The sequence below is a fragment of the Anabrus simplex genome, chromosome 1, assembly GCF_040414725.1.
Source record: "Anabrus simplex isolate iqAnaSimp1 chromosome 1, ASM4041472v1, whole genome shotgun sequence".
NCBI classification, from domain to species: domain Eukaryota; kingdom Metazoa; phylum Arthropoda; class Insecta; order Orthoptera; family Tettigoniidae; genus Anabrus; species Anabrus simplex.
This window is the reverse complement of record NC_090265.1, coordinates 1,208,865,541-1,208,889,360: the sequence shown is the minus strand read 5'-3', so window position 1 is coordinate 1,208,889,360 and position 23,820 is coordinate 1,208,865,541. Positions and strand designations below refer to the sequence as shown.

Genomic DNA, 23,820 nt, shown 5'->3' with positions numbered 1-23,820 from the left:
TCCTTAGAGCATAAGACAAATAATTGAGAAATTGCATAAGTTCTGTGCCCCGTTTTCATCTTCTTCCCTGACTATAGGAAAGCCTTTGACTGTGCTGGCTGGGAAAAGTTGTGGTAGGTGCTTATAGAGATTGTTGTCCCATCACACTTGATACCACTGATCAGAGGTCTATAAAACAATCACATAGCAGCTGTCAAAACAAATGCTGGCACCTCCAAATTCTTCACTGTATCTAAAGGTGGTAGACATAGTTGTGTCCTAACACCCCCTCAACTATACAATGTCTATACCAAGTATGTCATTAGGAAAACTCTGGATGGATGGATGGATGGATGGATGGATGGATGGATGGACGGACGGACGGACTAGAGGCATTTCATTTGGTCGAGAACTATTAATAATTTCAGATTTGCTGATGACTTTGTGCTTGTAGCCAGCAGCGAAGATGAGCTTGCTGACCTACTGACAAATATAAAAGATGTTAGTCTATCATATGGATTAGACATCAATCTCAGCAAGTTCAAACTTATGATAACTGATTGAGGAGCACAGGTCCAACTCGTAGGTTGATTAAGGTGGTGGATTCTTTTGTCTATATTGGGTCAAACGTCTGTGACTTGGGAAGTTGTGAATATGAGATAACGGATCACGCTAGAACGAGTGGCTATTGAGAAGCTCACCAAGATCTGGCAGAACAAGACGATCACTAGCATTACGAAGATCTGCCTTGTTTTAATCAATCAATCAATCAATCAATCAATCAATCAATCAATCAATCAATCAATCAATCAATCAATCAATCAATCAATCAATCAATCAATCAATCAATCAATCACTACTGATCTGCATTTAGGGCAGTCGCCCAGGTGGCAGATTCCCCATCTGTTGTTTCAGTTTTCTTATACGATTGCAAAACCAACTCTCAAGGCCAGAGACAAGCTGCATATTGATGCATTCAAGCAGAATGCTACACATAAAATGGACTAAGAAAAGAATTAATGCGTCTCTTATCAAAGAACTTAATATCTTCAGGCACCTTTCTTCCTCCAGCTCTTTGGACATATTGTGAGAAGAAATGGAGAAGACCTAGAAAAATTCATTATCGAAGGGAAGATTGAGGGCAGGAGATCAAGAGGGAGAATAGCAAGCAGGTGGATAAAAGAAGATAACCGGTTTACCTGTTCAGCAGGCTTTAAGACAAGCTGGTTACTGTTCGGGATGGCGACACATAGTTCATGGAGTTGCGATGGTCAGCAGTAAGTCGAACGGTTTGTGATGATTCAGTTAAAGATGCGCCTCCAAAAACCATAAAAATGTAGTTAGTGGGATGTAAAACAAATAACATTATTATCAATTAAAAATAATGCTAAAATATTGTAGCTTTGCTTTACTTTGGACCAAGACTTGTTTTACATTTTCCACTGCCATGCTTTACAAGTTAGCATAATAGCTGCATATGTTTGGTTTCTAGGCCTGTCACAAACTTGGAGCTCTCTGAGGGTCTATAATAGGGCGTATCCAGCCTCAGGACACCAAGTTAGAAATGAATGGGCTCCCCACTTTGACTTCCAGCAAATATTGATCACTTTAACATCCTTGAAATTAAAAAAAAAGTAATTAATGCATCCTAATGTTCAATAAATTTACAATTTCTTTGAAATCATTTAGGAAAAGGCTAGGAAAGCAACAGATAGGGAATCTGCCACCTGGGCGACTGCCCTAAATGCAGATCAGTATTGATTGATTGATTGATTGATTGATTGATTGATTGCCTAATATAAATAATTTCATTGCCTTTAGAGAAATACTCTGGACATATCAAAATATATATTTTTTTTCCAAGATGACAGCAGTTCACAAATTAATAATAATAATAATGTTATTTGCTTTACGTCCCACTAACTACTTTTTAAGGTCTTCGGAGATGCCGAGGTGCCGGAATTTAGTCCCGCAGGAGTTCTTTAACGTGCCAGTAAATCTACCGACACGGGGCTGTCGTATTTGAGCACCTTCAAATACCACCGGACTGAGCCAGGATCGAACCTGCCAAGTTGGGGTTAGAAGGCCAGCGCCTTAACCGTCTGAGCCACTCAGCCCGGCAGTTCACAGATTGAGTGTGACCACGAGGATCCTAAATTCTGAATGAAAGCCAAATTATTTGAAAGATACATACTATTGGTATTGACCCACAACAATATTGTGAATATCACAAATCAGAATCTGTAACATGCTGTGACCTATGACCTATACAGGGTTATTCACCTAAGATGTTCCACGGAAATAACGTCTAAACCATTAGAGATATCGGCATTCTGTTTTCATATTCATATATAATACCCAGGGGCTTGTACAATAATGTGCTATGTATTCTCATGGGGTAATTAATAACTGAGATAATGATACTAACTCCATATTTTTGAATGGAATGGCACAAATTCGTACGGCTAGCCTAAAACTTCAACTGCGTGTCTGTGGCTCAGGCAGCACGCGCCGACCTCTCACTGCTGGGTTCTGTGGTTCAAATCCCGGTCACTCCATGTGAGATTTGTGTTGGACAAAGTGGAGGTGGGACAGGATTTTCTCTGGGTACTCCAGTTTTCCCTGTCATCTTTCATTCCAGCAACACTCTCCAGTATCATTTCATTTCATTAGTCATTCATTAATCATTGGCCCAGAGGAGTGCGACAGGCTTCGGCAGCCAACACAATTCCCATTCTCGCTGCTAGAAGGGGGCTTCATTCTTCCATTCCTGACCCAGTTAAATGACTGGAAACAGGCTGTGGATTTACATTTTCATTTATTTGGTATAAATTGTGGTCGTAAACAAACATGTGAGATTATGTCATGACATGTCTGCTGTATGTGTATTAATATGAGTTTATTTAATGTAAGAACACGTAATTAATAGTATATAATTTATTATTACCTGTAAATATGATGTATAAATTCAGTGTAATGTTGTGCAATGCACTGTAATAGTCCAGAATAATGCATCATGTCAGGCTTCGGCAGCCAACACAATTCCCATTCTCGCTGCTAGAAGGGGGCTTCATTCTTCCATTCCTGACCCAGTTAAATGACTGGAAACAGGCTGTGGATTTACATTTTCATTTATTTGGTATAAATTGTGGTCGTAAACAAACATGTGAGATTATGTCATGACATGTCTGCTGTATGTGTATTAATATGAGTTTATTTAATGTAAGAACACGTAATTAATAGTATATAATTTATTATTACCTGTAAATATGATGTATAAATTCAGTGTAATGTTGTGCAATGCACTGTAATAGTCCAGAATAATGCATCATGTCACTAGAGTTGTATATAAAATTCCATTCATTGTAAATAGATTATTGGAGACTCTAGAAATTACTAGAAAACATGCTGTGTCATACTTTTCTAGAAGCCATGCCAGGCAATGTATGTAAAGGGGCAGTCTTGGGAGTTGGAGTTGAGTTGTTAGTGAGACTTGTATTGGAAGTCATTAACCGAGTGGGTGAACTCATATTGTGATTTTGTTGAGTTGGTAATCGGTTGACATGCTAATGTACCAGTCTTTTTCTTCGTCTTCTGCTTCTTAGAAGTGTTGTGTTCAGAATGGTGGTTTATTGATGTGTGTGTATAATTTATATATATATAATCTCTATATATAAAATAACTTGTCCTGACTGACTGACTGACTGACTGATTCATCATCGCCGAGCCAAAACTACTGGACATAAAGAAATGAAATTTTGGGGATACATTCATATTAAGATGTAGGTGCTCGATAAGAAAGGATTTTTGGATATTCCATTGCTAAGGGGGTGAAAAGGGGGGTGAAAGTTTAAAATGAGTGTATCTATATCTCAAAACTTTAAAAGTTTACAGATGTAAACATTAGTATTTAGAATCTTCTTTAAAAACAAGGAAACATGTATTTTTTGTTTTCGGAAAATCCCAATGGGAGGGGTGAAAAAGGGTTAAAAAAAAGGGTTGAATGCCTTTAATCAGGGTACCGGTACTTACAGTATATCTCAAAAGCTGAAGATATTACAGACCTGAAAATTGGTACTTTTGATCTCTTTTAAAAATAAAGAAACACATATTTTTTTTGTTTGTGGATAATGGAATTAATGGGAGGGTGAAAAGGGGGGTGAATTTTTAAAATGAGTGCATCTATATCTCAAAACTTTGAAAGTTTACAGTTGTAAAAATTGGTATTTAGAATCTTCATTAAAAGTAAAGAAACACATATTTTTGTTTTGTTTTTGGAAAATCCCAATAGGAGGGGTGAAAAGGGGTGAAAAGGGGTGAAAAATGGGTTGAATGCCTTTAACAAGGACACATATCTCAGAAACCGAAGATATTACAGACCTGAAAATTGGTGTTTGGGATCTCCTTTAAGAATAAAGAAACATGTATTTTTTGTTTTTGGAAAATCCAATTAATGGGGGGGGGGGTGAATTTTTAAAATGATTGTATCTATATCTCAAAACTTTTAAAGTTTATAGATGTAAAAATTGGTATTTAGAATCTCCTTTAAAAATAAAGGAACATGTATTTTTTTGTTTTTAGAAAATCCCAATAGGAAGGGTGGAAAAGGGTGAAAAAGGGGTTGAGTGCCTTAAATGAGGATACTTATATCTCAGAAACTGAAGATATTACAGACCTGAAAATTGGTATTTGGGATCTCCTTAAAAATAAAGACACACAAATTTTTTTTGTTTTTGGAAAATCCAATTTTGGGGGGTTGAAAAGTGTACAAATGTAAAAATTGGTATTTAGAATCTCCTTTAAAAATAAAGAAACACATATTTTTTTGTTTTTGGAAAATCCCAATAGGAGGGGTGAAAATGGGTTGAATGCTTTAAATGTGGATACTTATATTTCAGAAACAGAAGATATTACAGACCTGAAAATTGGTATTTGGGACCTCCTTTGAAAATAAAGATACATATTTTTTTGTTTTTTTGGAAAATCTAATTAATGAGGGTTAAACAGGAGTGACAAATTGGGGTGAATTTTTAGAAAGACTATATCTACAGTATATCTCAGAAACGTAAAACGCTACAGACATAAAAATTGGTTTTTGGAATCTCCTGTAAAAGTAAAGAAACATAGGTGATTTGTTTTTAGAAACTCCACTCAAGGGGAACTAGAAAGGGGGTGAAATTTTAAAATGAGCATTTCTACAGTATATCTCAAAAACATAACATGTTACCGAAGTGAAAAGTAGTATTATCTCTATTGAAAATAAGGAAACATGTATTTTTTGTTTTCTGAAAAACCACTTGGGTGGAGGGGTAAAAGGGACTGAAAATAGGGTTCAATTCTTTTAATTAGGATACTGATATCTCAAAAGCTGAAGATGTTACAGACGTGAAATTTGGTATTTGGAATTTCCTTTAAAAATAAAGGAATACGTATTGTTTGTTTTCGGAAATCCACCTAAAGAGGGGAGAGAAATTGAAAAATTAGTTGAATTATTTGTATTGAGACTTTCCTAACTCGCTGACTAATTTTACAAACATATAAAACTGCATTTAACTTGAAAAATCTGAAATATCTGCATTTAAAATGGAAAATCTGAAAATTAACATTCATTAAATAAAATACACACTCGTCGAACCTTGTACTCACACTTACTTGTTACCTGCTTACTTACACATACGTTATTTGAAGGGCGCCAGCTGTCACTCAGTACAGCAATAATAGAATGAGGCTCTTGACTATCTCTAGGGTGTGGGGTAATAAGCTTACTTTTGACAACATACCATACAAGTTCTGGGAAAAGGAGATTGGCGTTCGGTTTCCCCATTAATTTTGAGGTTAAGATATTTTACTGTCAATGAAATGAAACTATGAATTCGTTTGATAGAACAATATATATTCTTTAAATAATATATCAAAAAATAGTGAGTCTTGTAGCGATAAAACAGATGAGAATATGAAATTATGACATTGCAACTGAAAGAAACTAGGCATGAATTTGAATTCTTCTTGACCGGACATTTAACAATTTATACGAAATATTTCCCTCACTGATTCACTTGACTGTACCTTCAACACTTTTAGTGTAATTACGACGTATTCCTTTGATCTGGTGTTTACTGTAGATGTGTCACGCCTAACTTGGTGATACATCCTTGTGACTGCTTCTTCTCCATATCATCTGACTTCTTTGTAAGTCAATATGGTATTACCTCTTGGTAGGTCCTGGGTTGCCCTCTCTGACTTCATGGTAAGCCCTTGCGTCCGTGTCTTCCACTAAGTGACGGACCAACCATTTGGTCTCACTCTCTCAATGACCAATAATTAATGGCTCACTGAGTCTTCACCATCTCTCGTTCACACTGGTTGGCTGACCAACTAAGGCCTCTTGATCTAGTAGACTTCTTCACTGTACTGCATCCGTATAACTAATGACTGACGCTACAATATGCACCCACCTTATATAGACGTTGGTTGACACAACTACGTAATCTCCAGAAATAACAATGACATACTCCCACCTACGCGACAGATATTACAGACAGTGGTGAAATAGCCCGGAGGCGGCTGACTCCGTGAGCGCATATCTAAATCAATACAATGCCGTAGCCATGGCTTGGCGATGACTTGGCAGAATCGCCACTAATCTTGCACAATGTCCCAACGTCACACCCAATCTCTGATATATACAACAATTCTCACTGTACAGGTATTGAGTGTTACTCTACACATACGTATATATGCATACATCTAAGTACAATCTTGCAAGCAACAGGCAATTGCAAAATCGAATTGAATAAAACGGATAATTACAATAATAGTAACAATATCACAGATAAAATAATAATAATACTGACATAATAATAATAATAATAATAATAATAATAATAATAATAATAATAATAATAATAATAATAATAATAAAATACAGATAAAATCATACAATAATAAAAATACAGATATCATCTTGTAACGGGATTTGAACCGTTACAATTCGCATCCCTCATAAATAAATCGAAGAACAAAGAATCGATTGATTTATGAACAAAATTATATATATATAACACTGACACATATAAACACTTTAAATGAGTATACAACAATAATTTTCTTTTTCAGCATCCATACATTTTATAATACATCACATATATGAGAATTTTCCTCGCACATTGTCATCGCAGATAACTGTCCAGTGTCCCATTCTCATACTATTCACAAGAGCATAGCCCTTAATTTAACACACACAAATAATTTTCAATCAATATACAACATTCTTCTCCTTTTTTTTAACATATCAAAATATTTTGTAAAAATTCACTTATATGAGAACTTTTCTCGCATATTGTTATCGCAGATAACTGTCCAATGTCCTGTTCTCCGTTGTTGTTTTTTTCACACAGTACATGACAATGTAGCACTTATTCTTCCAATACACCAATACGACACTTGGTTCACACGCAAATTCGCAGATGTTAGTTTTATTTTGCCACTTTCTCACAAAATTTAATCATCTTACTCTTATTTCAACAAATCTCACGTGAATTACTTCTTTAAGTTCTTAATGTTGTAAGTACCGACAATCTTCCCTTCCTGATCTTTTAAGGAATATGCACACTCCCCGATACGGCTCACAATAGTGAAATACCCCTGATACAAAAGAAAGAATTTAGACATATTTCCCGCCTCTGCAGATGATGGGAATAGAACTCTGAGTAGCACCTTGTCACCCAAACTGAATTCGTCCAATTTTGCCCTTTTCTGCTGGCGAATGCGTTTATTGCCTGCTTTGATTAAATTTTCCCTAGCCAGCTGGATATAATAATCCTTAGATTTTCCCTCTCCCAAGTCTAAGCCTAGCATACTTGCAATATGATCGGTTGGCTTCCTACCAAAATGAATTTCATACGGCGTACATCCCGTAGACTCGTGTAACGTAGTGTTACACCATCGTTCTACATCACCCAGTCGTGAGAACCACGAACTGTGCGTATCATGTACGTATGCTCTGAATATTCTCCCGATCTCTCTCATGACCCGCTCGACCATATTACCTTGTGGGTATCGAATAGACAAATGTATGGCCTTAACACCCAGTTCATTCAACTTGGTAGTCCATATCTTTGAACTGAACTGACTGCCGTGATCTGATAATATTCTGAGTGGACATCCAAACTCAGGAATATATCTGTCAATAACCTGCTTTAGGCAACCCCTTCCCGTAGCTTTTCTCAGGGGATACATTTTGACATATTTGCTGAAGGCATCAATCAAAACGAACACATACCGGTATCCATACCGAGATTTTACTAGTTGCCCGAACAGATCTACGCATATAAGTTGGCCTGGCTTGTCTACAATGACTGCTTGCCGTGGACCCTCTAACGTCCTGTTAGGATGCTTACTACGTTGACATAGATCACAGGTCGCAAGTAATTTCCTAATACTCCTTCCCATATTCTTCCACACAAAATTCCCTTGAATAGCATAAAGAACCTTGTTTGCCCCAAAATGACCGAGTTCTTTGTGATAATACCAAATCATGTCTTCCTGTAATGCCTTTGGTACACACACTTTAAATTCCCCAGAATGACACTTCCTTGACAGGAAACCACTACTTAGTTTGTATTCATGTTTACCTTTCTTCACAAGAACATCTGCCTCCTTATCTCTTAACCAGGTAAGGATAACATTCATCTCATCGTCCCTCTCCTGTTCCACCATGAGATGACGTAATCGATCTCGTTCTGTCATGTTGTCCGTCACATTACCCACACATACCAGTATTCCTTCTCGTATATCTACATACTTTGACTCGGTATTGCCTGATAACTTCCTACTGAGGAAATCGGCTAAGACATTATCTTTACCTTTAATATGTCTAATAGTGAAGTCATATTCACTGATAGCTAAAATCCACCTTGTCATTCTATTACTTGTTAACTTACATGTTTTAATAAATACTAATGCCTGATGATCTGTCCATATCTCAAACTTATTCCCTAATACATACATCCTAAATTTGCTTAATGAATAGATAATAGCCAAGAACTCAATTTCCGTGATGGTATACCTTTTTTCAGTCAAGCTGAGTCCCCGACTCGCCAAAGAGACAATACCCAAATTTCCTTCGTCATCCCTCTGACACAAACATCCGGAAATACCCTTTTCTGACGCATCGGTCATGAGTACGAACTCGCGATCAGGCATAGGGTATTTTAACATAACGGCATCATTGAAACCTTTCTTCAGCCTAAGAAATGCCTCATCATGTTCAGCCGTCCACTTCCATTTAGCTCCACCTTTCAATAAGCCTCTGAATGGCTCCAACAACGCTGCATATTGGATGACAAAACGTCTAAAATAATTACAAACCCCTGAAAATGATTTTAACTGTTTACTATTACGCGGAGTGCTCGTGTTGTTAATCTTCTCTAATCTCATTTGTTCTGGTTTTACCCCCTGTGCAGATACAGTGTGCCCCAAAAATGTAATCTGTTGTGTGCAAAATGTTGACTTATCCAGTTTTAATGTGAAGCCTCCCTCTCTGACTTTCTGTAAGACTATGTTCAAATGTTCCATATGTTCTTCAAAAGTGTGAGATGCTATTACTACGTCATCAATATACATTGTAACAAAATCCCCTGTATCCTGACCTAAAACTCTAGACATAGCACGAATCAACGCTGCGGAAGAGGTTTTCGTACCAAAAGGGACTCTAGCAAATTGATACAAACAATTCTTATATGCGAAAGCTGTGAGAGGTCTGTCCTCTCTTCTGAGGGGAATTTGCCAAAATGAAGAAGACAAATCCATGATGGAAAACCATGTTTTTCCTTCAAAACGCTGAATGAGTTCTTCCACTGTTTCAGGCCTCTGTTGGTCTGCCTCAATCCTCTGATTCATAAGCCTGGCGTCAATACACAGCCTGACTGACCCATCCTTCTTGGCAACGATAATTAAAGGATTAATACTATGGCTACAAGATGGTTCAATTATTCCGTAATCCAGCATAATGTTTATCTGTTCTTCGACAGCACTAGCATATTTAAGTGGAATGGGGTACTTGGGTCCTACGAATGATGAATGGTCATGTACAACAAACTTGTGTTCATATACATGTGTTCTTCCTGGCTTATCACTAAATACATCTCGATGCTCACCTAACATCGAACACAACTGCTCCTCCTGTAATTCACTCAAATTACTTCTCGCCACTGTCTCATACAGACTATCCCTTGGATCCTGTCGTATACACAAGTGACACACGTCAAAGCATCTCCTCTCACTAGGAACACCTTCACTCACCTCCCTAATACCTTTACCAGAACACACGTTATCAACACTTACCTCAGACCCTTCATAATTCACACATACTTGTTTGCTAGTTTTCCCCCAGGACAAACACACACTACCCGAATCAAAGTCTAATCTAGCTCCATGATTTGTAAGCCAGTCAGCTCCTAAAATAACTGAATACACCAGATTTGGCACAACAAGGCATGGTTGAAAGTTACATTCATTTTCAATCGTAATAGGTACCGCTATCATTTTATTTACTCTCTGTGACTTGCTACCCACCGCTGTTATAATGAAGGTTTGCCTCACAGGAATCTCTGTTATATTCTGACTTTCTTTCAGAATTTCCTCGTAAAGCTTGGAGCTAATACATGACCTTTCACTACCAGAGTCTAATAATACCTTCACTTTTCTTCTCCATATAATAATTTCTATCGTCGGAGTCACTACCTCACTACTTATATCCTCAGTATTATAACTACTTATATCACTTAATAGATCACTCCTTATATCTAGATTAATACTACTATTTCTTACTTTATTATCTATGACTACGTCATCACTTAAAACATTTGACTTATCACTACTTAGGTCACAATCACGTTGTTCTCTTAAATCTACTTTTACTACACAATTATCTACACTACCTACCTGTTTTTGACAACTTTTACCTTCGGACTGTTCACGTGACCTGTTTATGCAGTCCGCTGAGAGTTTAAAGTGCGCTGGCTCAATGATGGATCCTGAATAACACTCGTGTTAGGCCTATTTTCATCTCTATGACTCAAATCCCCACGCCTCCCATTGTCGGATTGTCTCGGGTAACTCTGCTGACCTCTATCACTATTAAAATTCCTATTAGCCCTCGTCTGATCATAATTGTTTACTCTCCTCTGATAATTATCTGACCTGTTTCCCGCTCCCTCTACATTTCTACTTTGTGGTCGATTACCACCTATGCTACTATTCAGAGCCTCAAAACTATCTAGCAATACCTCCATTTCTTTGATAGTACTGACTTTCTGCATACACGCAGCTTCCCTAATCCTATCAGAATAATGTTTTAACATAATCCTTACGATATCGACTTCTGAACCAATACTATTAAGATTTTTCCAGATAAGCACGTGTGCCAGAAAGTATTCTGTCATAGACACCCCCTCCTGTTGTCTATATTTACCAAACATAATCCGTTCTCTTTCACGACCCTGGACATTCTCATCCCAAAACTTATTAATAAACTTCTCTTTAAATTCTTCCAAATTAGACATATTATTACGGTACACTTGAAACCAGGTTTTACTTTCACCGATGAAGGAACTAGACAAGATCTCTAACACGTATTCCCATTCGATCATATTATCCCTCAACTTATTTGCAAATCTTTTCTCAACTAATGTTAGAAATTCCATAGGATTAAATTGTTTTCCAGTAAACTTAGGCAAATCTTGGTCCCTATTGTATAAACCACTCGTTACTACTATTTCTCTTGTAATCTGACCTTCTCTCATTTCTTGCCGTAGTACCCTCTGGCAATTCAAAACTTTTTCTTCCGCCACTTTCTCCGCATTCTCTTTCATTATTCTCAATTCTTCCTGTAATTTTTCCTCTTTCTCTGTAACCTTCTGCGACAAAGTTTCTTGTTTATTCTTTAGTTCTCTGACCTGCCCAAGCTCTTTTTCAAACGTTTCTACCTTACTGACACATTCCCTCATATCTTGCCCCACTGCTTTATGGATCTTGTCTAGTCTTTTGTCTACAATCTCGTGAATTTCTTCCCGATTACTAGAAATCTTATTACTTAACTCTTTGATATTCTCTGTACAAGTTCCTTTGACATGCTCAATTTGAGTATGAAGATCGCTCCGACTCGACTCCATTTCTCCTCTAAGGTCAACACACTCTTTATTTAACTTATTTTCTAACGTAGATATTTGACTAGTTACCTCTACTATCTTAGTATCTATTTTATAATTTAGTGATTCACTTAAAGCATCTATTTTCTCATTGGTCACATTAAAATTTTCTTTATTACTGCCAATTAATTCTTCCATTTGTTTCTTATTATTTTCATTACTAATACCAATCATTTGTTCCATTTTATTACTTATCTCTTTTTTACTATTTTTGTTACTACTAATTATTTGTTCCATTTTACTACTTAGAGAGTTAATCTGTTTATTACAATTTTCATTACCTTTTTCACTGAGCTCGGTCATTCTGGCCATCAGCAAATTAAAAAAATCTTGGTTCATTCCCCCCCGCGATTTCCTTTTGAGTTTCAGTGTGCATCTCAATTTCTGCATTTTTCTGAATTACCTCAGAAGCTTCTATCGTATTCACCTGTTCCTTACTCTGAATTTCACCTTGGATGTCCGCAGAAGCAATGACCTCGTCGTCACATGACTTGTTATTGTCTTCTTTGTCCATCTTTGGTTCACTAGTGATAGTACGCGATCTCAAATTAATTTCCCTCTTCAAATCCCTTGACATATCCCCAAAATACAAATATATATCACAAAATTACAATCCTGAATTTTACCGATAATGATTCCGTTGGCTTAAATGCGCACACTCTCCCAAAATAAACCTATGATATGCTGTCATTCAGACCAAATTCTGAATTTATTCGTGCCCCACGTTGGGCGCCACATTGAGACTTTCCTAACTCGCTGACTAATTTTACAAACATATAAAACTGCATTTAACTTGAAAAATCTGAAATATCTGCATTTAAAATGGAAAATCTGAAAATTAACATTCATTAAATAAAATAAACACTCGTCGAACCTTGTACTCACACTTACTTGTTACCTGCTTACTTACACATACGTTATTTGAAGGGCGCCAGCTGTCACTCAGTACAGCAATAATAGAATGAGGCTCTTGACTATCTCTAGGGTGTGGGGTAATAAGCTTACTTTTGACAACATACCATACAAGTTCTGGGAAAAGGAGATTGGCGTTCGGTTTCCCCATTAATTTTGAGGTTAAGATATTTTACTGTCAATGAAATGAAACTATGAATTCGTTTGATAGAACAATATATATTCTTTAAATAATATATCAAAAAATAGTGAGTCTTGTAGCGATAAAACAGATGAGAATATGAAATTATGACATTGCAACTGAAAGAAACTAGGCATGAATTTGAATTCTTCTTGACCGGACATTTAACAATTTATACGAAATATTTCCCTCACTGATTCACTTGACTGTACCTTCAACACTTTTAGTGTAATTACGACGTATTCCTTTGATCTGGTGTTTACTGTAGATGTGTCACGCCTAACTTGGTGATACATCCTTGTGACTGCTTCTTCTCCATATCATCTGACTTCTTTGTAAGTCAATATGGTATTACCTCTTGGTAGGTCCTGGGTTGCCCTCTCTGACTTCATGGTAAGCCCTTGCGTCCGTGTCTTCCACTAAGTGACGGACCAACCATTTGGTCTCACTCTCTCAATGACCAATAATTAATGGCTCACTGAGTCTTCACCATCTCTCGTTCACACTGGTTGACTGACCAACTAAGGCCTCTTGATCTAGTAGACTTCTTCACTGTACTGCATCCGTATAACTAATGACTGACGCTACAATATGCACCCACCTTATATAGACGTTGGTTGACACAACTACGTAATCTCCAGAAATAACAATGACATACTCCCACCTACGCGACAGATATTACAGACAGTGGTGAAATAGCCCGGAGGCGGCTGACTCCGTGAGCGCATATCTAAATCAATACAATGCCGTAGCCATGGCTTGGCGATGACTTGGCAGAATCGCCACTAATCTTGCACAATGTCCCAACGTCACACCCAATCTCTGATATATACAACAATTCTCACTGTACAGGTATTGAGTGTTACTCTACACATACGTATATATGCATACATCTAAGTACAATCTTGCAAGCAACAGGCAATTGCAAAATCGAATTGAATAAAACGGATAATTACAATAATAGTAACAATATCACAGATAAAATAATAATAATACTGACATAATAATAATAATAATAATAATAATAATAATAATAATAATAATAATAATAAAATACAGATAAAATCATACAATAATAAAAATACAGATATCATCTTGTAACGGGATTTGAACCGTTACAGTATGAGGATACTATCTCAAAAACGAAAGATTTTGCAGATGTGAAAATTGGTATTTGGAATCTGCTTTAAAATTAAACAAACACGTATTCTCGGAAAATCCAATGAAGCGGGGGGGGGGGAGAGGGGGGTGAAAAATTGAAAATTAATTGAATTAATTGTATGAGGATACTTACATCTAACAAAAAGTAAAGTTGTTACAGATGTAAAAATTGATATTTGGATCTCCTTTAAAAACAAAGAAAAAGCATTTTTGGGCTTAAATAATTTTGGGGGGCAGGGGTGAATTCCTTTTATGTGGACACATATCTTAAAAACTGAAGATGTTAGAGTCAAGATAATTTGTATTTAGAAGATCCTTCACTATTAAAGAGACAAGTATTTTTAACAGGAAATTCACTTAGGGGAGGGGGAGTGTGAATAGGAAGTGAAAAAAAAGTGAATTCTTTTTATGGGGATACTTATATCTCAGAACTGAAGGTAACAGACGTGAACATTGGTATTTGGAATCTCCCTTAAACATAAGGAAACACACCTTCTTTTTTTTGGGTGGGGAATCAACTTAACTGCAGTGGGATGAAAAAGGAGTTGAGACCAATTGATTTTACTGTTCATAATGTACTTATTCTGATCATAAACTGATCATTTTTAATCTTTCCTGGGTTCGTTTTCAAGAACCATCTTTTCCTTTGGAGTACATAAAGTTAGATTACAGTAGATTCTCCTGGCATATAAATAAAAATTTAAACACATTTGAAATAAACGATATGAATGATATTGACCGTGTAATTGTTCACCTCTATAATAAGGTCAATAATTCATGGAAGTATATCATTCGTGTCGCCAGAAATTGTCGCGCGACGATTGTGCTGGTCACATTGTCAGCAATGACAATGGCAGAGGGTGCAATTTACCGCCAAGTAGCGGTCTTGCATCTTGCTGTGGGTTCCAGACCATCAATAATAATAATAATAATAATAATAATAATAATCTAATTTCAACTAATATCACCCACCCTAATAATAATAATGTTCTGGACCATCGTCAAAATGTGCGGACCACACTGGAAACGGGTCCTGGCCAGGTAATGACTACGATTGCAGTCAGGCCGCGGGTTCAGTACCGCCAAGGCACCCAAGACGACACCACGCCGGATCTCCTCAAGGATTTGATCCATATTAAAATGCTTATAGGAAAAGATGGCAAAGATTTAGGCCGCGTGCACACCGAGCGCGCTTCGCATAGTGTGTCGCGTGTTGCTCAACGCTAAGCGTCACGCTAAGCATAACCAGTGCTTTGTTCGTAATCCAGGTGTTCACACCGTCTGCGCTCTGCTACGCTGAACGCCTACCTTACAGCTAAGCGAAGCGCCAGACAACGCGCAGTGTTGGTTAATTGCTTAGCGTTACCTAGCTGGTTCTGAAGCTATGGAAGAAGAAATTATTCATGCAGTGTTTCAAAGAGAAGAAATATGGAACCCAAGACACAAAAACTATACAAATGTAACTGTTTTGCAAAATAAGTGGACTTAAGTATCTACAACAGTTGTATCGCATTCCTACAGTAAACATACACAGTAATATTACTTCTACTGTCACACTTTACTGGGCTTAACATTGTGACAGGATGAGATTGGGTATGGATTTTAGTGTCGGAAGTGTCCGAGGAGAAGTTCGGCTTGCCAGGTGCAGGTCTTTTGAAATGACGCCCGTAGATGACCTGCATCATGATGAGGATGAAATGATTATAAATACACACATACACCCAGCCCCCGTACCAATGCAATTTACTAATTATGATTACAATTCCCGACTCTGCCGGGAATCGAACCCGGGACTCTGTGACCAAAGGCCAGTGCGGTAACCATTTAGCCATGTAGCTGGACACTTTGTGACAAAGTGCATAGAATCTCCCAGACTCCGTCATATCGGCTTATAATTTTGCCAATAGAGGGTGGTAACATGAAGAATATCACTCTGCAGGCTAGTAGTGGGCTTGGAAGTAAATATTTCTGTTTATTAAATATATTTGTCACACATTTACTCCACTTTTGTTACGATGATTAATTGTGTATGTTAATTGTAACTATATTGCAAAATACTATTTATAATTATTATATAAAGAGCGTGATTTAGTCAGAAATTTAATTTCCACGTGTTTGTTACACGGTGCTCCTAGATAATTCGGAAAATTGAATTTCTCCCAATACTTCTCTGCTACTTGACGCCACATTTCAGTTGCAGGGTTTGGAAGGTCAAAGGTATTTTTTGTCATTCTTAAGTAATCATAAAATGTATCGCGATAAAGTCTTGCATCTCTCTGCAAACGATAGAATTCTCTGAAAGTAATTCGTTCTTCATTAAATTCATGAACCCACTTTCGATTCTTTTTCCTAATTTTCAATTTTAGGTAACTGTTATCCATCAGTAAACTGTTTCTAGTGTACTTGGATAACGGCATTAGCTTGTGACCACCCTAAAACGCCTCGCACCAACCTAAGCTGAGAGCACGGCGTAGAGTTTTCGGTGTGAACAGCAAGCACGCCTTGCGCTATGCATAGCATTTCACGCTACACGCGACACACTATGCGAAGCGCGCTCGGTGTGCACGCGGCCTTAGGGACCCAACTGGCCGGGTGGAATACCTGGACCTAGCCCGGGAAGTACGAAATCGATTGCTGGAAAGAAAGATTGAAAAATGGGAGGAACTTTGCCATAACTCTCAGAAAACGAGTCAGATCACGAATTTTGGTGGATTCTCTTAGAAAACGAGTTCGATAGCGAATTTCGGCGGATTATATATAAAACGTTAAGCATTCAATTATAAATTTCATTATAATACCATAGTGAAGCACGGGTATCTTGCTAGTTTGTAAATAAAAGTGTACGCAATTGACAGCATCGCGTGTGGTGCATCTTTGTGAGTACAACCGCTTCATGCCAAAGATGTAGTCTAGCTTGTACTTCTGCTTCCATCTCACCCCATACCATTACATCATCAGAAAAAAAAACCCAGGGCATTAGTTGTTGGATCCTCTCTTTAACTGCTTTTAAAACCACTTTTAAAACTTCATCCATTATGATTATGAAGGGGAGTGGTGAAACACAACTTCCTTGCTGGACTCCACTCTTCGTTTCGAACCAACTTGACCTTCCATCCCGGACCTGGACACAACTCTTGGTTACTTATATAATCGTTTTACTTGTGCTGTTGTCATTGGGAACTTGCTCATGTCTCAAACATCCAATACGTGCCTGCTATCGGCCAATTCATTTACGCATTTATTTCGAAAATGTGTTCTCTTTCATTTCTGATTTTCTTTACGGAACAACATTTGACAGGTATTACTAATCGACTCTAACATCGCCTTCAAATGTCGACGAGAGAGCTGGCAAGTGCACATGGTGAGAAAACTGTACCGTTCCACAGATGATCAATCGCATTTTGTGGCTAATGTTTCAGTTTTCTTATTCAAACAGCGTCACCTAACCTAACTTAACCATGCTATATGTATCATAAAAACATATAAGCATCCGTAGAGAAATGATAACCTTCTCGCTATAAATGTATATGATAATAGCCTTTCCGAAATGTAACCAGATGTGAGAAAATATAAACTAACCTCTGAAATAAATGATGCACTCTGCCATATCTTGAGGTGTATCCCATTCTTACTTAATTGCAGTATTTAGCATTGAAATTAAGCGATTATTTACTTCAGCCTTTATTTTAATGAGTTAACAACTACTATCGGATATGTTATGTACGCATTTATTATGAAAACATGTTCCCTTTCATTTTCATTTTTCTGTACGGCACAGCAGTCGACGGGTTTTAATAATCGACTCCGACATCGCCTTCGAATGTTGACGAGAGAGCTCGCTAGTGGACATAGCGAGGAAATGATACCAAAGATGATCGATCACATGCAGTATAATGGCTGGGTGCATAAATATCACTCTTAATAACTAGAGCCCGGATTATATGTAATATAAAAATGAAAAATATGTACATAAATATGTACAGTAGCTAAAATTGACAAAATATGTAGTTAAATATGTAGTAAATAAAAAAATATGTAACTTAATATCTAAGCTTTATTTGATGTATTCTTGTACACAGAAGAGGAAAAAAAAATAATTAAAAGTGCAGATGTTATTCAACCTCTAGAAAGTTGGCCACGGCTCTGCCGTGGCTCTACGCTTCTGCATTCGGGAGACGGGCCTGGGGCACAGTGCTGGACTTCACGCCTGGCCCCATCCGTCGGCTGTCCTGAGAATGGTTTTCCGTGGTTTTCCATTCTCCTGCACTAAGGCGAATGCCGGGACAGTTCGTAGTATAGGCCACGGCCGCCCACCCCCTCACCTTCTCCACACATCTCCTTCACCGTAACAAATCTCCTGGCCTTGGAGACGCCGTCGCCGTCTAAGAGGCCTGCCTCCCCCTTCAGGGGAGGAATGAAAACATGTAGTAGTAGTAGTAGTAGTAGTAGTAGTAGTAGTAGTAGTAGTAGTAGTCTCTACATTTCATTTGCACAATTAATAACTAATAGTTTTCCAAATTTTCTGCGGTCATTGAATGCCTTCTATCTGTTAGGATGTTCTTATACACAGAACAAGACCTTTCAACTTCACATGACGCCACTGGCACGTATTTCAATTTGCCCGGCAAAGAAATATTTAATTCTAGACTTGCTCAAGCAAGGAAGGTCCTTATTAAGAGAGAAAAATTTGATCTCATCAAACACAAATATGTGTATTAGAAAAATGTTTCTGAAGTGAAGAAGAGCAATAATAGAAGAAGAAGAAGAAGAAGAAGAAGAAGAAAGAAAGAAAGAAAGAAAGAAAAAAGAAAGAAAGAAAGAAAGGAAGAAAGAGAAAATGCGCTTTTTGACATTAAACCGAGGACTGGCAAAGGGATTGCTAAAGAAGGGGTACTAAATCTAAGAGGAGAACAATGTGACAAATTTTCTGCAAGGGAAGATTGATAGACACAGCTTGAGATACCCAGGACTTGCACCGTCAACAGAGCTAAGGAATGTGATTCTTTGACAGAATACTTCACTTTAAATTATTAAATTATTTTTAGATGTTAGAGACGTACAGGTTTTAAAACTATTCAAGTGTCTAATTTTATCGATGTAAAATTAGTGGAAAAAAAAAAAAGTTTTCTTTCAAATGCGCTATATCCTTCAAAATATTTAAAATATATAACCTTTATCAAAATATTTTTGCTTCAAAATATGTAAAAATATGTAACTTTAACTCTTGGAATAATGAGCCTTTTAGTGTGATTTGTCGACATTTTAGTTTTTCTTGTAGCTACATATATGGGAACAGAATATATAATTACATATGATCCAGGCTCTAGTAATAACAGATGCTTCAGTGATAGGGCTCTCGCTGTAACTAAAGGATAATACACATTTTAATATAGGAATTTTGAAGGGATAGAAAAAATCTGATGTTATAATGGGGTTCTCGTTATATCCTGTACTCGCTATAGCAGACTTCTACTGTATTTAATTCACAGAATTAAATCAGATGTCATTGTTTTGTCTTCTTATTAGGATTAAGAGGGGACAGTTATCTAGTTGTATTCCCCCTTAAAAGAATAAACATCAACCGAGCAAGTAGCTGCATTGTTTGGGTCATGTTGCTGTCAGCTTGCATTTGGGAGATAGAGGATTCAAACCTTACTGTCAGCAGCCCTGAGGATGGTTTCCCGCTTTCACACCAGGCAAATGCTGGGGCTGTACCTTAGATAAGGCCATGGTCACTTCCTTCCCACTCCTAGCCCTTTCCTATCCCATCGTTGCCATAAGACCTATATGTGTTGGTACAACGTAAAGCAAATTGTAATTAATTCAAAATTGAATAAACACCACTACCACCACCACCACATTCTTAATATGCTTTAAATCTTATGAACTATAGTTGCTGAGGACAGCTGTGCAGCAAACATTTGAAGGCGTTCCATCAAGGTAATTCATTTACCGCCATAAAAGTAGGGAAAGCCGGTATATTCTGTTAACTATTATGATTATGTAGTGAATGCCAGAATTGAAGAACATATGTTTACTTACATACCCTAAAAGGTTGAGTGTAGCATCTGCTATAATCCATTTTTCCCCTCCCATGGTACAACAGTCCTGATGGGGCTTGGGCTATCAAGCGACCGCTGCTCAGCCTGTAGACCTGCAGATCACGATGTGACGCACGGTCAGTGCAACAAATCCTCTTGGTCGTTATTCTTGGGGTTACCATCTCACCATCAGCTAGCTCCTCAATTGTAATCACATAGGCTGAGTAAATCTCGAACCAACCCTCAGGTCCAGGTACAAATTCCTAACCTTGGTAGAAATCAAACCTGGGGCCTGAAAGGCAGGCACACTACCTCCAGCCCATGGGGCTGACGCTATAATCCATAAGAAAGTTAAAAAATGTATTCACTATAAAGGTATCCGGCTCCATGGCTAAATGGTTAGCGTGCTGGCCTTTGGTCACAGGAGTCCCAAGTCCCGAGTTCGATTCTAGGTAGATTCGGGAATTGTAACCATAATTGGTTAATTTCGCTGACACAGGAACTGGGTGTACGTGTTGTCTTCATCATCATTTCATCCTCATCACCACATGCAGGTCGCCTACGGGCGTTAAATCAAAAGATCTGCATCTGACGAGCCGAACTTGTCCTTGGACACTCCCGTCACTTAAAAGCCATACGCCATTTCATTTCACTTTAAAGGTAGTATAAAAATTTAATTGGAGAATTATTCTAAGTTGTAAGTACTTGCCTATTCCTCATATATTATTTATAACTGAGATTGAGCTGTCTTTGAAAAGCAACTTGTCAAAAAGGTTTTTGTCATGATTTACTTTTCATGTCATGTTTAATGAATACTAATATTTTTGAATAATTTTAGGTGGAGGGAATGAACATGAAGGAGAGTTCATTGAAGTTGTGGAACTCACTGTACCTGAGGTCAAGAAATACATAGAAAGTGGCAATGTCAACAGTCCTGGTGGATTTTTATTTGCTTTAATGTGGTTTTTCCATAACAAAAGTGTGCTATAAAGAAGACAAGAAGGAAGAAAAGTTCAGGACAGAAGCTTCAGAATTCAATATCAATATCACTTACTTACACTGCTTGTTATAGTTTGGATCAGACACACATAACTGAGAAAATATGATAGGCATTTGTAAGTTGAAGCTGATTGTTACCTTATTATTGATAGTTTAAAAGACTCTAGAAAACAACTTGTGAAGTTGAAGGAGTTGGTACGTGTGTTTTTTTTTCCCTTGATTGTTAGAGTGTATTTCATTTTTTAAATTGAAATGTGTTCTGTCTGTTTATATATATGTTATTTTATTTGTAATATTCTTCTTTGTTTGTCAAGTTTTTCAGTTGAAAAAGTTCTTGTTATTCAGCTTCATGTTTATGATCACTGTTATAAATGCTCCATTGTATAGGGTTATTTTAAATTGTGATTGGCAGTGCTTATCAAAGATTGAATTGTAATAGTGGTGAGTGGAGTATGCACCACAAAAATGCATAGATTGAAATCTTTATGGACACTGCATGAAAATAATTATACTCTACCATAATTTCAGTGGTCAATATTTGACATGAGGAATGAGAAACCCCTCATTTATAAACTAACCTCCAGTTCCCTTGAAACATAAAAATCCTTTTTTTCCCCCCTTTCTTACCTGATAACTTGTTTCAAACACTCAGTCATGTGGATGACAAGTTCTGATATTATATTCCAGATTTTTATGTACTCCCTTAAGAAACCTTCAGTGTGGTTGCAAAACCAGAACTGGGTTTATATTCATTGCTTGTGAGAAATAAGTTAAGTCTGTACTGAAAGTGAAATTTTTGACAGTGAGGGACTATGTAAGAAGGTTCAGGATTTTAAATGTTAGTGAACCTAATAGTTAAAACTATAAGCAGTAAATTTATAACAGAAATATTAGTTAGCTAGAAATTGGATAGTTCCCCATGTTTATTTGTTGACATTAGAGATATCTTGATTTTCCTCTCCGGAAGTACCATACACCAGTCTGTCAATGATCAAACCAATTATAGAGCAAGAAGAACCTGAAGGCCTTAAACTTGCCAGGTAAAATAAAACATTACTTACTAAACTAAACTAAATGCAATAAACACTTACACTAGACAGAAGGGAATTCTGGCAAATGGGAATTCTGACTAATATCACTGCCAACCAGAGCCCACATCAGGTACTCTTGACCAGGAATGTAACCCACAAAGCTAGAATGCCTAAACTACAAAGAGAAGATCATGAGGACAGGAACGACTTTAGAGCACCATTCAACATAATAGAATTAAACAAATCTATTTAAGAGAAAAATTTGGAAAATTGGCAGGCCTAGATGATATCTGGGCAGAATAGATAAAGAACTTTGAATTGAGGACTAAGGAATAGATTTGATAACTCTTCAACATCTGCATAAACAGATGCCAAATCCTCAATGTATGGCAGAATAGCAGAGTGATCCTTTTGAAACCTGGTGAGGAATGTTACCACCCAAAAGATTATAGACTAGTTGTACTCATTGGTCACTTCTCTACACTATTAGGGAGAATGATAGTAAACTGTCTTCTCCTTGTGACATCCTCTGCCATTACTTCAGAAAGATGTATTTCATCTTCGTAAAAACTGCACTACTATCAGATTCAAAAGTATGGATCATCATTGTTTATTAAAGGCTATGCCTTGTCGCTGCACTCAACTTTCTTTATCCTTTGTCAGCATTTTCATCTCCCCATAGGAGCTGCAGTTCATTTGCATCATGAGGTTCTTGATCCATGAAAGTCTTAGTCGCCCTTTTTGTTTCCAAGAATTTTCCTTTTCTCTATTTCTCCAGCGAGACTTCTCTTTTCAGTTACTTCTGTCAGTACTACAATGTTACTTTTTCTTCCAGTCCAGCTTGTTCGGTTTGATCGTCTCCAAAACCACATCTCATCTACTTCCAGCCTGTTGTTTTCTTGTTTTCCCAGTATGGATACTCAAGTTTCAACATTGATAAAAAAATGAATGGGTGGACCAATCTCAAACCTAATCACACCAAATTATAGCTGCATTTTTTTCTACATGTAAAAATGGTATAAAATATTTCTTGTCATTGCTGTAGATATTTTAATTGGAATGAAAAAAAAAATATCTGTTTTTCAGTCTTCTACAGACAAACCTCAACTTTGAAACGCTGTCAAATGAAAGCATGCCATCTTATCATAACAAACTCTTAAATTGTCCTATCCTTAAGACCCCTTTCATACGAGAGAACAGGTCAAAAACTACAAGCAACTTGGCCATGGTGGTTCATGCAAATCCCTATTGCCAGTTGATAAAATGGTATCTACAAGTGAGGAACTGCATCTGCTTGCTTTGCTAAT

The 23,820-nt window shown here is 37.2% G+C and overlaps 1 protein-coding gene across 1 annotated transcript in view; it reads left to right on the top strand.

Moving 5' to 3' along the window:
• The window catches only part of LOC136877535 (uridine diphosphate glucose pyrophosphatase NUDT14), a 104,766-nt gene extending 82,761 nt beyond the window's left edge, over positions 1 to 22,005 (top strand). Inside the window, exon 6 of the mRNA XM_067151660.2 lies at positions 21,322 to 22,005. Within this exon, the coding sequence (XP_067007761.2) occupies positions 21,322 to 21,473 (152 nt within the window). The 3' untranslated portion in view covers positions 21,474 to 22,005. The remainder of the gene's footprint in view (positions 1 to 21,321) is intronic.
• Positions 22,006 to 23,820: the final 1,815 nt, after the last annotated feature.